A 15,325-nucleotide genomic window follows, 5' to 3' on the forward strand; every position below is an offset into this window, starting at 1 on the left:
CAATCACAGTTATATTAGGCAAACTCTCTTAAAGTATATTCAGAGGACAGAGTAAAGATAAAGAGTCTTAGACCTCAGGAGAGAATAAGCTAAGAGAACCAGTGAATAGCAGAGGTATTAAGGAGGTTATTAGTACCTGCAGATTAAAAAAGCACTGAGAACACACTAGACCTCTATGGCCATAAGTTGGTGAAAAATGTTGGGAAAGTCAGAAACAACTGATTAGAGAAAGTGAACTTTGGGTTAATAAGAAGGTACTGAATTCATGTGAGAAATTTTGGTTTCGGGCCGAGCCCGTGGCGCACTCGGGAGAGTGCGGCGCTGGGAGCGCGGCAACGCTCCCGCCACGGGTTCGGATCCTATATAGGAATGGCCGGTGCACTCACTGGCTGAGTGCCGGTCATGAAAAAGACCAAAAAAAAAAAAAAAAAGAAATTTTGGTTTCCTTTGACTCTTGCTCTGAGGGATTCTAATTTATAAGTAAGAAGAATCATCAATGTATACACTTAATTTTTAATGTTTTATCCTTTTAATTATAAAATAACACATGAGCATAGTTTAAAAGATGCAAACACTGCCAAATAAAAAGTCAAAGACCTCCATTATACTCAGCTAATCCCTACTCCCTTCCAAGAAAGAATGTTTATAATTTGCTCTGTAGCCTTCCATATCTTTTAAAATGAGTTTTAAATATACTTGCATATTTATGCACGTATATTGCATAGTTTTCTTGAAAGTTTTATTTTTTAATTTATCAATATACAATGTAGTTGATTTTCGTGTCCCTTTACCAATTCCTCCTTTTTCCCCCTCCCATTCCCCCTCATCAACATCATATCTGTTCACTTATCTTAACAAGTTCAAGGAATTATTGTGATTATTGTGTCTTTTTCTCTCTCCCCATTTGTTTGTATATTTATTTTTATTACCTCCCACATATAAGTGAGAACATGTGATATTTCTTTCTGTGCCTGGCTTATCTCCTTATTTCACTTAATATAATTTTCTCTAAGTCCATCCATGTTGCTGCAAATGGTAGTGTATATATATTGATATAGATATAGATGAAGATTTAAAAAAAAAAAACAGCAGAGTAGTATTCCATTGTGTAGATATACCACATTTTCCTTATCCACTCATCTGATGATGGACATTTGGGCTGGTTCCAACTCTTGGCTATTGTAAAGAGTGCTGCAATAAACACAGAAGTACAGGTGTCTCTTCGACATGATGATTTCCATTCCTTTGGGTACATACCCAGCAGTGGGATAGCTGACAAAGATTTAAAATAGCTATCATAAAAATGCTTCAATAAGTAATTTCAAACATGCTTGACACAAATGAAAAAAAAAAGTCTCAGCAAGGAAACAATATATAAGGAAAAAAATGCAAGTTTTATAACTGAAAAATACAACAAAAAAATGGTTTTTTAAAACCTCAATGGATAGACTCAGCAGCAATAGTGGAGAGGACAAAAGAATCAGCGAACTTGAAGATAAAATAGAAATTATCTATTCTTAAAAAAAAATACTGAAAACATGAAAAAAGAAAAGAACAGAACCTCAGATCTGAGAAGCTGTAACAAAAGATCTAACATTCAGGTAATCAGAGTCCATAAAGAGAGAAGAGAAACAGGTTGAGACTAAATAATATTGAAAACTGAAGAAATAACGTCTGATAACTGAAAACGTCCCAAATTTGGCAAGATATTAACAGATTCAAGAAACTGAGTAAACCCCAAACAGGAAAAACCCAAACAAATCCACACCAAGACACATCATAATCAAACCTTAGAAAACTGAGGAGAGAAAAAAATTTGAAAGCAGCGAGGAAAAAAGTGACACCTTACCTATAGGGGGAAAACAATTCAAAAGACGGCCAATTTCTCATGAGAAACCACCAAGGCCAGAGAGAATGGCACATCACTTTTCAAGAGCTGAAAGAAAAGAACTGTCAATCCTGAATTCTATATTCAATGAAATTATTCTTCAGGAATGAAAGAAAGAAAGACATTTTCAGATGAAGGAAAATTATGAGAATTTGTCATCAGTACTCCTACCCTAAAATAATGACTAAACAATGTTCCTGAAAGAGAAAGGAAATGATAAAAGATGAATCTTAGAACATCAGGAAGCAAGAACAATGGAAAGAGCAAAAATGTGGGTAAACATAAGAGTCTTTCCTTCTCCTCCTGTGTTTTCTGAATCGTGTTTGACAAGGCAAAAAGTACAACATTGTCTGATGTGGATCTTAAAGAATTCAGAGGAAATATTGACAATTGTAAATGGGGGAAGGTGAAGGAACTTAAAGGGGGTAAAGTTTCTACACTGCACTTAAATCGGCATAACACCAGTAGATCTCTGTGGTGATGGAACAGTTCTGTCCTCGATGGCAGTGACGATTACAGGAATCTACACCTGTAGTAAAATGGCATAGAACTACGTACACATTCAACCAACGTCAGCTTCCTGGTTTTAATATTACACTATAGTTACACAAGATGTAACAATTGGGGAAAACTAGTTGAAGGGTACAAGGGACATTGCTGTACAGTTTTGCAAATTAAAAAAAAAAAAAATCACCTTGAGAGAAGAATAGGTAAGCATTAGGATTCAGTACCATTATACTATCCTGAATTTCTATTACCAGGAGAAAGTACCATCTTCCTCTTGGTGGAAAATAAATAGTGCTTGAAAGGAGTTTTAAAGCCTGACTAGACTTGGCGTACAAATTCATTCCCTCAATAAAATTATAAAAGGGCCAATAAAAAACATGTTGGTTGTAAGGCTCTGTGAGTATGTGGAAGAGATATGGGGGAGGAAGAGAGTTTATTTAACAACCATGTTTCAGAAGCAAGATTCACCTACTTAACAAAAGCCAGTTTAAATTTTCCATTAATTTATCCCCTAGCCAATTTATTTTCTGGACTAATCTTCATATTTTGAAAGGCAAGCTTTGTCACTGGAAGAAATTTGAAACCAGCAACTCTAGAGGGAACCTATCACTATCAAACCACTGGAAAACATTCACTGAATTCCACCACTCACAAGACAGTTAGCTAAATGCAATGGGGATGAAATGCACTCATAAGCAAAATGCTTCTCTCAAGCGCTTAGAGTCTTAGGAGAGAGAAATACGTCCACAAATGATAGTAGTACTCACCATAGTCAGATTGATGAAAAAAGAATATGGATGTCTCCTCTCAACCCATGTTCTTAGAGTACATACCACACAGAAATTAAGCTAAGGATTGCACTAAAAAATTGACATTTGATTGTCTGTTTCTTTCCCTAGACTGTGCATTGCAGCAGGGATTGTCTGGCACCTAACAGGGGAAACACTCAATGCATATTAGTCACATCAGTGAATGAGTGAATGAATGAATGAATGAAAGTGAAAGGGGTGGAAGATGGGAAAGAAGAGAATTAACCAAGCAACATATTGGAAGCCTGAAGAGTAGGATCACCTATTAGACATTTGGAATGGGTAAAGGACATCTAAGTTCAAGGACATCTAATATTCAATTCTAAATTGTTTTTACATAGGCATAAAATGACTCTCTTCCATTTGCCCCAAGAATTAGGCAAAGCCCATCATATCAACCAATGCCTTACATGAGGAGTTCGAAGGGAAAATTAAGGAAAGAGGGATGAGTTCCATACCTAGAACATTGAGAAGTAATGAGAGGCAAGACAAGTCAGGGTTAAACAGAAGCCAGAGCCAGAAGTCATTGTAGATGACCTGGGAGCACACAAACCTTGGGGAGGGCACTGAACTTCCCACTTTCTTATAGAATGTTGGACAATTGGTTTAAGCCAATTTCACTTAAATCTCAAAGGACTAAGAAACTTCAGCTGACATTTTGGCCTAGGAGTCCTTATCCTTTGTTTTTTTTCAGATAGTGGGGCCAAGAGACGGTAAAGGGAGAAGGCAAAGAAATATAAACTAAATTTTTAGAAAATGATGCTGAAATTTATATAGAAAAAGGCAGTAACATAACTTATAAGTATGCTATGATTTATGGCGATTTTTACCTCATTTTGTCTGGCTTGACAATCATATAATCCAAAGACCACATTTCCCTTATCATCCTTTGAAAACAAAAAACAAAACAAAACAAAAAAACACCCAGATGTTTATTAACTGTCATTGTTTAGGAAGTTAGAGTTTTAAAACAAACCTGCAATAATTCAACCAATTTTAGCAATAAGCATTCTAAAGGAAGCTTGCTGTGCATGTTAGAAAGTAATCAAACCTGACTCAGCTAGTCTTTTGGGATCAAAGAATAGATCAAAGAATAAATCAACAGTGGACAGCTCAGTGAGTTTGTGGGCCCTGTCTAGTAGTACCAAGCATGGTGAAGAACTAAATCTTTGTACCCCCATTTATAACTTTAAAAGAATACATGAATAATGGAGTGGCTAAAAAAAGTCCATGATGTTCTTATAAGTAAAACTTTTGAATCATTCAATTCCTTAAATGCATCATCCTTAGATATGACTTAACTAACCAGAAGGAAAAGTAGAACAGTGATACACTGCACAAAGCAAACTGGCCATTGGAATTATTCTTTTATGTGTCCCTACTAAAGTTATCAGTAAACCCAAATTTTCCTTAGAACATTGAAAACACATTGTTAGATATGCTAGGACTTTTGAGACATTATTTAAGTCTGAATAGACATAGTAACCATATTTAATATTTTCTCAAAGAAAAATTTAACACATTAATTAGGTTTAAACATCTTTTACTTGGCATTTTTCCTCTAGAAAATGAAATTGTTCATTTATTCAAAAATTGAATACTATGTCAGACATGCTCATTCGGTTTTATTTTAAAAAAAGAAATATTTCATAAGACTGAATTTCAATCACCCTATTCAATCTCACACATACGAAAAGCAAGGCCATATATTAAAGGTTAACCAGGCATTTATTACCCCTCGATAAGATATAGTATAGAATTTATTACAACCAGATATTTATTATTCCTCAATAAGATATAGCATAGAATTCTATAATAGGAGAACATAAATGGTTAAAATAGTAAATTTTATGTCATGTATATTTTACCACAATAAAAAAGAATGCAGACATACCTTATAAGTATAAATAATATTTCCATTTCTTTCAACATTTAGTACATGTAAGCTCTCATAATTATTTTCTAAAACATCTGAAATGATAAAATAGCAAGTTAATACTCAGCAAATGTTTTAAAACATACCTAATATTAGTGAAAGAAACTAAGTATAAAGAATACATACTGATGATTCCACTAGTTTAAAATGGGCAAAGCTAATCAACTTAATAATAATAATAAATAAACCTTTAGGGAATAGGAAAGGAGTAGTGATTGGGAGTTATCTGAAGGGAGGCTTCTGAGATGTTGGTAATGTATATCTAGGGTATACTGACATGCTCACTTTGCAATAACTAAGCTATACATTCTTGACTGTATTATTTTCTGTGGGTATTTTATGCTTCAATAAATTAAGTACCTATTAGTTTTTGCTTTATGTATTTTGAGGCTACATTATTAGGGGCATTGCTTCCTGGCAGATTAACCCCCATGAGGTACTCAGCTGAGCAGGCGGTGTCAGAGTAGTCAGTTAAAGCAATAAGACAAAAGCAAAGTAACAGTCAAGCCTTTTATCACTTACTGTGATGCTATAAGCAAGAGGCTAACCAGAGAACATACCAACTTCACTGCTTTGTTTCTCCCCATGGAATGGTGCCAGTGCTGTTGGTCAAGGTCAGGTGGATCAGCACAGATGTGAGGATCTCTCACTGCTAAGGGAGTCCCCCCCAAAAAAAGTTCCTGAACTATTACGGACCCAGGAGCCAAAGGGAGGGAGGGAAGAGCAAGGATTGGAAAGAATTGAGAGAAAAAGTCTTCAAAGTTCCACTCTCCCCCCTGCTAAGGTGGTCTTGCAGAGGCACCTGAGGAAGAGTTCTGCTGAAAGCCCCTAATGAAGACAACTCCAAATGAAGGCCCCTGGACTAGGAATGCAGCTATGCATGAGATTATGATGAGATTACCACCAGCCAGGAGGAGCTGAGTCTTGACTACAATTCCCTTCAGGGACTGCAGTGCATTGGCTACACACCAAGTCTGGTTTGGGGAGGGCAGCTTTCCCCCTGAGGCCTGCCAGATAACACCTTAGAAATCACATATGGTCAGGTCTGAAAAATCACACAAGTTTCTAACCAAGAGCTAAACTAGTCAACTCTTTATTCATTATAAAATGTCCTTTATCTCTAATAATTCTTTTTACATTAATATAGCTACATCAGCTTTCTTTGGGTTAGTGCTTGCATGGTATACATTTTTCTATTCTTTTATTATTAATCTTTCTGTGTCTTTATACTTAAGATGTGTCTTATAAGCAGTATCTACTTGGTTCCAACATTCTTAATCTTTTAACTGGAGTATGTAGTCCATTTACATTTAATGTAATTACTGATATATTTGGTTTATATCTATCATTACTACTTGTTTTCTATTTGACTCACCTGTTTTATTCTTTTTTGCATTCTTCTGGATCAGAGTTTATTTCATTTTCCCACCTACTAACTTGACAGTTATATTCTTTTGCTATTCTTTTATTAGTTATACTAAAAGTTATAACATGAATCATTGACTTATGTTTTAACATGTGGTGCCAAAAAATGTGACACTGAAACTCTCATACACTGCTAATGGGAGTATAATTGGAAAACTGATGGTATCTTCTGAAGCTGAACATACAACTCAGCCATTTGCACTTGTACGTATATCCCAACAGAAATACATACATACATCCAGCAACACACATAAGAACATCTACAGTACTGTGGTTCATAATAGCCCAACTGGAAACCTAAAGCATTCACCAAGAGAAGAATGAATATAGTGTGATATATACAAACAATGGAATACTATGTAACAGTGAGAATGAATTAACATGCTATATAACACAGAAGTAAATAACCGAGCAAAAGAAGCCCAGATCCTCCCCCACTACCACCAAAAAGAAAGTATAAATTGTCTGATTCAATTTATATACAACTTTCAAAAACAGGCAAAACTAATCTACAGTATTAGATGAATAATTGCTGGAAAGGAGCGTTAAGGACCTTTGGAGTTCAGTTAATGTTTCTTTCCTGCTCTGTGTGCTAGTTACATGGGTGTTTCTCACTTTATGAAATTAACTGAGCAGTGCACTTATGATTTGTAGAATTTTCTGTATTTTGATGAAGGACATAAAAACTCTTTACACAAACCATTTAACTTATAAATTAACTGACCTTCATCTTCTAAAATTTTAGGATATTTGTCTCAATTCTACAATTAAAGGATTTAAACACTGGTAGATACAGCATTGATAATTATCGTTAATGGGGGAGAAATGTGTATTCTCCCAATTTCCTCAAAAACTATCCAAAATTAAATTGCTTAAACTTGACTCATCTTTTCCATACATGAATAGTGTGCTTTCAGATATTAAAATATTATGTTGATAAATTCTAATATTCAAAGCATATGCAAAATATCTTATAACTCAAATTGTGGTTTGTATTCCTAATTTAAAGAGGAAAACAATTAGCTTACAGCTAAAAAGCACTTCACAATTTAGAGTTCTCACATCTATCTCAACCACTCCACAGGTGAGGTACTGATACTCATTGTACTGATAAATAATTGAGTTTAAATGAGGTAAAGATACTTGGCCAATATCAGACACTGAAAAAGCGGCAAAGACTGATCTCAAACCTAGAAAAAGACAAACAGAAAAATAAGCTAAATGTCCTATACCAAACTTACAATGGAAAGATGGACAATTACTCAAAAATCCTTTTAAGGTAGATTTTGTGGACATCTAAGGAGAATTTCAGTGAGTTCTTTTTCATCCTGCCAATGACTCAAAACTTCTGGAATGCGATGTGTCAATATTTTGAGAAGTATTTTTTTCTTTCAAGATTATAAAGACTCTGGGAGAGACCTTCAAAAGTGCACTTAAAAGGTTTCAGCTAAGATAAACTCCTTTACAAGAAATGTTGCTAATAAAGTCCAATTTCCTTTAAAAAGCACATTTATTTTCAAGTCACTAAAAAATTCAGAGAGAAGTGGTGGACTAACAAGTCAAAACTATGCAATCTACCCTAAGTGAATCATTGTGCAGTATATGCATGTATTGAAACAACACACCATAGCCCACAAATATGAGAACAAAAAACTCTCCAACAATTAGTACATGCTTATTCCATTAAACCAGTGGTTCTTGACTGGCTGTGTTAGAATCATCAGGAGAGCTTTTAAAAGAACACCGATGCCCCAAACCCTACCCAAGATATTCTGATGATATTGAGCTGGTGTGGGACCCACTCTCTGGTGTGTCTACATATGCGTTTTTAAGTTCCCCAGGTGACTCTGAGGTGCAGCCAAGGTTGAGAACAATTGAACTACATACTGTATTTATATTATATATTAAGCAATATTCATTAGATAGCATAACTAGGACCAGATTATAATATAACCACAGCAGACAGTAAAAAAAATAAAAATAATACCTTCATGGGTACACTAGGTAACAACAACTGCAGATTTGAATAACCTTGCAGTTAAGTATGCAGTTCACACTTAAAGGACATTTGAAATAGACAAATTTAGCAATACTGGAAATCCAGAGACCAATGTCTCACCACACATTATTAACCCATCAGCCCCTCCTCCCCAGTTTAGTTGCTCACCTTTTAACACACCCTTTAAAAAAAAGTATACAATAACCTCTTTGCTTATTCATCCTGACTCTTCGCCCAGGAGTTCACTGGAAAGTCCAGAGGAGGAAGTTTAGGAATTTCAAATGAGGAAATGTGGTTTAACATTACTGTACAGTGTGCTCAGTGCTCATGAAGAAAAAATAAATGTAGCATTTTGATAGAAAAGATACTTACACAAATAAACCTACTAAAGAAAGGAAGTTACTTAGCCATTAAAGGTATTGGCAAATCATAGCTCATGTAAAATAGAAGCTAATTTGCTGGATATTCTCAAATGTTTCAATCTATTTTGTCAAACAAAAGTGATTTCGCTTTACAAGATGTTTGACAAAGGTCTAAATTTTATTCCAAACTGCTATGAAGCAAATCAAATAAAAGTATTTCTTGTCTTTCCAATGACCATCTTGGGTGGAAAAAGTTATGCAGCCTTATACAAAAATTTGAACTAGTTCTCTATAGATCAAGAGGTGATAAAATGATTATGACATTCCTATTCTGTAAATAATTCACATAAATCTTCAGGCTCAACATGACCAGATATTTTAATTCCTCAACCTATGATGTAAGCAGCATGGCGTGATTTATATTTCACATTCTGAATAAAATGAGAAAAAGCAAGAATGGGGTAAGCAGTTAAGAAGCAATAAAAAGAGATGAGAATTAGAAAAGGGCACTAGGAAAGTAGGAGAAGGAAAAGTGAAAAGAACAGTGGCAAGAGAATAGTGAAAACAATGTGACTAAGGCAACTCCCAACACCCAGATCTGGGGGTATACAAGAGGCAACAACACAAAATCTATTAGTCCTGAATCAGTGACTTGGTAATATATCACTTCCCTGGCAAATATGAATCAGTCTAGTGTATCATAAATGCAAGACCAATTAAAGCAGGCAAGAAAACCTACATTCTTTCCAGTCGTAAGTATACATGACATTTAAACCTTTGAAAGGATACATACCATAGACCTTAGTTTTCTGAAGATATCCGAACAAGAGATTAAGCATTGGATACAAAAAACAAAAACAAAAAAACAATATGTAAAATCTATCAGACTGTTATATACCAACAGTTAGAACATATAATGTTTTTAAACATGCCTTTTATGAGCAACAAAGAAATCAACATAGGAGTAAATCTAGCCAAAAGTGTGCAGAACCTTCATGGATAAAATTCTAAGATTTATTAAGAGTCCTTAAGAAGAATCTAAAACGTTCATAGTTGGAAAGATTCAGTAGTGAAGATGCCAGTTCCCCCCACAAGCTGATCTATAGAGTCAATATAACTCAAATCAAAATCCCAGTAGACTTTCAGGTGAAATCTGACAGGTGGGTTCCAAAATACAATAGTTCTTCAAAACAACATGGAAAGATTCATATCTTTTAACTCTATTTTTCCATAAACTTTTTGAAGTACCCTCGTATATGTGAAAGAGCAAAGGGCATGGAATTGCCAAGATGCTTCCAGAGAATACTAAGGCGAAGAGACTTAACGCTACCAGTTATCAAGACTTATTACAAAGCATAGTTATTAAGATGTCGTCACGAGTTGAGACAATGGAACACAATAAAGAACTCAAAAGGAGACCTACACATATGGAAACTGTGTGACAGAAGTGGCTTTGCTGTCAGTAAGAACTGGAAGGACTATTTGGTTAGTGATATTGAAACAATAAAATTGGATTCCTACATTACATCAAACGAAAATAAACTCCAAGTGGATTAAAAATATAAAAAGGTAAAGCTATGAAGCTTTTAGAAGTTGATATTAAAAATGGCTTCATGACTTCTGAATAGGGGAGCATTTCTTTAAAAGAATGAAAAAAAAAAAAAAGCACAAACCATAAGGGGAAAGACTCACAAATTAGACTACATTAAAATTTAAGAACTCCTTTTTATCAAAGTCACCATCACAAACTGAAAAAACAGATGGAGAGAAAATTTTTGAAACATGTATGGTGAACAAAGAACTAGAATCCAGGATACATTTTTAAAAACTCAAAAAAAAATTTTTTTTTAAAAACCAAAATAGAAAAATGGACAAAAGAACATATCACAGAAAGGGAAACCCAAATGGCCAATAAATACGTAAAGATGCTCAATCTCAGAGCACAATGAAATAACATATAGACCCACCAGTCTGCCAAAAAGGTTTTTAATCTGGAACCATCCAGAGCTTGTGAGGATATGGAGTATGGGAAGCATTTTTATACCACAAATAGGGGCATTAGTAAGTACATTTTGGAAAACAATTTGGTAGTACCCAGGAAAGGTGAAAATGTGCATAGCCTATGACTCAGCAACTCCACTCTTAGACACACATCCTAGAGAAAATTGTGCCTGGGTGCACCAGGTGACATGCACAAGGTAAAAGCACTGACTGTAATAGCAAACCCCAGAAACCTCCCAACTGTCACCCACCTGAAAAAGGATAAGTAAAGCTGGACTCCCTAGGAAGCATTCCTAGACAGAGTTTAGTATCCAGTATTTATCAGAGAGTGCTTAGTAAAGTGGAATTAACACCCATAGGAGGAAAGAAGGAAGCAGGTCCTGGTAGGGGCAGAAGTCAGGCTGCAGTGCAGGCCCAGCAGCCTCAGATGACCTCGGGGTCCCCCACAGGGGAAGCTCTAGGACTGAAATGGATTGCTACAGTTGTCCCATGTTGAGTCAAAATGGCCAGGCCCTTATATCCCACCTCAAACCCTCATGGGATGTCTGCCACAGCCAAAAGGGAAAGAAGTTGGGCAAGGCAGCCCCCTGCATTACATCGTGTAATGTAATGTAGCAATCCATGAAGGGGCCTACAACTGAAGACTGTCTGCTAACCATACTCGCAGCACTTGGGACAAGGCCTTCCCTGAAAGTGGAATCTCAGCAGTGAATCTCCATGTCCACCACATTGTTGTATATTCACACAATGGAATAATATACAGCAGTGAAAATTAGTGGCCTAAAGCTAGCCAGTCAACATGGCTAAATCTCACAACATTGAGGGGGAAAAAAGCAAAAATACACAGTATGTTTTCATGTACTTAAAGTTCACAGACAAGCAAAATGAAGTATTTTGCTTAGGGAGCTATGCATATGGGCTAAAACTATAAATAAAATTAAAGGAATGTTAAAATATAAAAGTTTAAATGGCTGTTACCTGTGGGGGGAATGAGAAATAGGATCAGATGGGGTACACAGAGCCTTCAAAAGTCTTGATATTGTTTGATTTGTAAGATGGGTGGGGTGTACATGGTTTTGTTTTTTCATTGTTACAATTTATAGCTAACACATGTTAAAATATTCTTTTATATAATTGTTTTTTGATTAAGAACAATTATTTTTTCCTTTCATTTTAGGAGAGACCACTTCCCAAAAGTTAAACCCAGAATTAGGATCAGATGCAGTAACCAAAGGTGGTCTCCTTACTACTTGACCTTTGTCGACTAAAATGCTATCCTATAGGCACTGAATTTCCATAGCTGACTTAGCCCCACTCCCTGGCTGTTTTGCCAGGAATGTGTCACATTTCATGAGAATTACTTAGCACCACTAAGAAATCTTCAATTGTATTTGCTGATGTAAAAATATTGTCTTCCAATTTAGAAAGCAAGTGTGCAGACAGGAGACATTACAATAGTATAATTATTCATAATTTACATTTGAAAAGCTGAGACTTTCAAGGGAAAATAATTTGCACAAATGTGTGTAGTAACGGCTAAACTAGAAATAAGATAGAATCTCAGATTCCCCTGCCAGTACTATAAATTACAGTAAGAGAGGCAGTAACTTGTTTTTTTTTGATCTACCATCCGCTGGTACAATATACAGTCCTATTAGTATAACAAGGCTAACATCTTGCCAAGACATTTGCTCTGAAAGAACAAAATACTACCAATATCAAAAAAGCTAGTATTTCTAGTAAGTTTCCTTCCTGAGGTGTATCTGCTGTTTAGTGAAACGTCAATACACAGGTTTATATTTCTTCACGGAAGACTGAAAGGCGGCCAAAATCCAACTGGGTCACACACAGCTCTTCAATCACAACACACATTACTGAACCATAAGACCGTGGCATTTCACACTTCATCTAACTTCTCATTTGCAGACAACTGCCATTTAGCAAAATAAGGTGGGAGTTCAGAAAAGGGACTACTTTGTGGTGGAAGAAAGACTTGGATGCTGCCTGTTGTATTTCAAAAACTTAAACCTTCAAAAACTTTAGACATTCAGGAGACCTTTTAAAAATCCCTTCCCCTCACCCCCACCAAAGGCAAAGTTTTACTAATGATGACACTAACAGCAAACTCAAGCCCTAAAGCTACACATATGACTCCTTATTTGGAACTAAAAGTCCTTTCCAAGAAAAGGAAACCTTCAAATAATTCTGCTACAGCCACAGGAGAGTGTGAAGATAAAAAGTGGCAATGCAAAGTTTTCACTAGAGTTTAGGGGAAAGGACTTGTAGATATGGGTAACTTGAGACCCCTTACTAAAGGAAGTCCTCCTCAGTCCACACTATTTGGGAAAAACAAAATAGGCATGCCCACTGATGTGGACAGCTGCTATGCACAAGGTGGGACTCAGAGGCATAACTGTTTTTCAGCTGAATCTAAACTCTGAAGATGCTCCATTATTTACCATAAACTTGTCTTCTTCAAGAATACTGGCAAGTCACAGAGTTCCCCTTCTTGGGAGCAGATCAATGCTGGCAAGGCTCAAAAGTCACTTTTCACTCCCTCACCAAAATAAAAACAAGGATTTTTGCGGCAGGCGGAGACCAAAGCCTCAGCTGCGGGGAACGTCCGTATTCCCAGAGCGCCGCCTGCCCCTCCCCCCCGCAGCCGGCGGGCGGCTCAGGTGCGGCTCTGCGGCCGGAAGCCCCCCAGCCCCCGCGCTGCCCCTGCGGAGCGGCCCTCCAGAGCCGCTCGTCCGCTAAAGTCACGGACGCTGTCCACACAGATGCAGAAACACGTCTCACGAATGTGGGGACAGCCTGGGCGACTGGCAGGTACTTGTACCGCTGTTTGCTTGGCGGCCACGACTCTTCTTTCTCAAAGACGCGCACCCGCGGGAGCCCCGTGTCTTGGCAGAGCCGCTCCCGGCCGAGGACCCTTCCCGGGCAGGTGAGACGCGAGTGACGCCCAGAGCATGCCGCTCTCCCGCTGCCCGCCCCCTCCCGCGATAAGGCGATGCCCCCGGCTTTTCCACTGCGGGTGAACTGATTTGGGCAGCGGCCAGCAGGACGCCGGCGGCCTCGCCAGGAGAGCGGAGCAGCCCAGCGGCGACCACCCCTCGGCACCGGCCTTCGCAGGATGGTGGGGGGCACGGGCTGCTCCCGGTCGGGCCGGCGCCCCCGAGGTTCGAGCGGCTCGGTCTCCCCGCCCCCACCCGCCGGCCAAGCCCGTCGCGCGCCTCGGGCACCTGCGCCGCCGCCGCCTGCGGCCCCGGTGGCCGCGGATACGGCCTGCTGCGCCCGCAGCCACGGGAGCACGTCCTTCCGGAGGTCGAAGTCTGCGACCAGATGGAGAGCCATCGCTGGGACGCGGCCACCGGCGGCTCTGGGGCCCCGCGCCGCGGGCACTCGCGGGCATGCCCGGCCCCGGGTCGCCTCCTGGCCCTTCTCCCCCCTGCGCCCGCCCCCTCCTTCCTCTCCCCGCCTCCCCCGGCCGGCCGCTGCTTTCGGTTCCGCTGCGGCCCGGCTGAGGAGCCCCGAGCACCGCCTCCTCCCGACCCACGCCCCGCAGCGCAGCCCCGAGCCGCCACAGAGGGGCTGCGCGGGGGGCCAGGGGACCGGCCCGCCCCGGCCCGCCGCCCTCAGCGTGCCCCTCGGGGTGGAGGACCGAGGAGCGGAACGATTTGGGTTTTTTTTTTTTTTTTTTAGGGCTCTGGCGCTATGGTGGAGCAATGCCTTTGCTGCACGGTAGACGTGGAGGGTGGGCACTTTTTCCTTTGTCCTCGGATGATGCTACTGTGCAGCAAAGGTTGGAAACTACTTGGCTACACAGAGCTGGGTCGCCTGAGGAGGGGCAAGGTCACCACGGCTTCAGAGCTGGGTAGCGTCCGAGGCCTATTTGACCCAGTGGGCGGGGGGGGGGGGGGGGGGGGGCGGTATTAGTGCTCAGGTAATAAGTAGCAGCTGGGAGCACGTGAAGACGGTGGTGCTACTTTAAGGGTTAATCTGCTAAACACAAACAGGTCCTCTGCCTGTTCGCTCCCTACACGGGTTCCAGGATTCCCTCTGCGGAGATTTGTCTTTAAAAGGTCCTCTCTTTCTTCCAGGGGCACCTGTCATCTTGGGCGCCTTCCCACCCCCTTCCTCCTCCCTACAAGTAAATCCAGTGTTTTCATGGTTTCACTCCTTGCTTTCGCTTCGTTCGGGCGCGCAACGCTTAAGCTTATCAATAAGGTCGCTGTGCCTTTGGCGCCACCAGTTCCAATCCATTGTGAACACGGACGCCAGGTTATTATTACTCGCTATCTGCATGTCTCTATGCAGAAGACCTTGAGTAACAGCTCACTGCCCCAGAATAAGGTGCCTATTCTTTACTGGACCCGTCAAGCCTTTTCACCTAGCACT

At 39.3% G+C, this 15,325-nt stretch overlaps 1 protein-coding gene across 2 annotated transcripts in view; it reads right to left on the reverse strand.

The window, feature by feature from the left end:
• The window catches only part of GSAP (gamma-secretase activating protein), an 85,531-nt gene extending 71,178 nt beyond the window's left edge, over window positions 1-14,353 (reverse strand). The window contains exons 1-3 of one of the 2 annotated variants that reach the window (XM_063099439.1): window positions 14,170-14,353; window positions 5,099-5,175; window positions 4,035-4,091 (exon numbers count right to left, since the gene is read on the reverse strand). In XM_063099439.1, coding sequence (XP_062955509.1) covers window positions 4,035-4,091; window positions 5,099-5,175; window positions 14,170-14,281 — 246 coding nt within the window. In that variant the 5' untranslated portion in view covers window positions 14,282-14,353. The remainder of the gene's footprint in view (window positions 1-4,034; window positions 4,092-5,098; window positions 5,176-14,169) is intronic. The other variant, XM_063099440.1, reaches the window with a different exon arrangement.
• Window positions 14,354-15,325: the final 972 nt, after the last annotated feature.

This window comes from Cynocephalus volans, chromosome 6, assembly GCF_027409185.1.
Source record: "Cynocephalus volans isolate mCynVol1 chromosome 6, mCynVol1.pri, whole genome shotgun sequence".
NCBI lineage: Eukaryota > Metazoa > Chordata > Mammalia > Dermoptera > Cynocephalidae > Cynocephalus > Cynocephalus volans.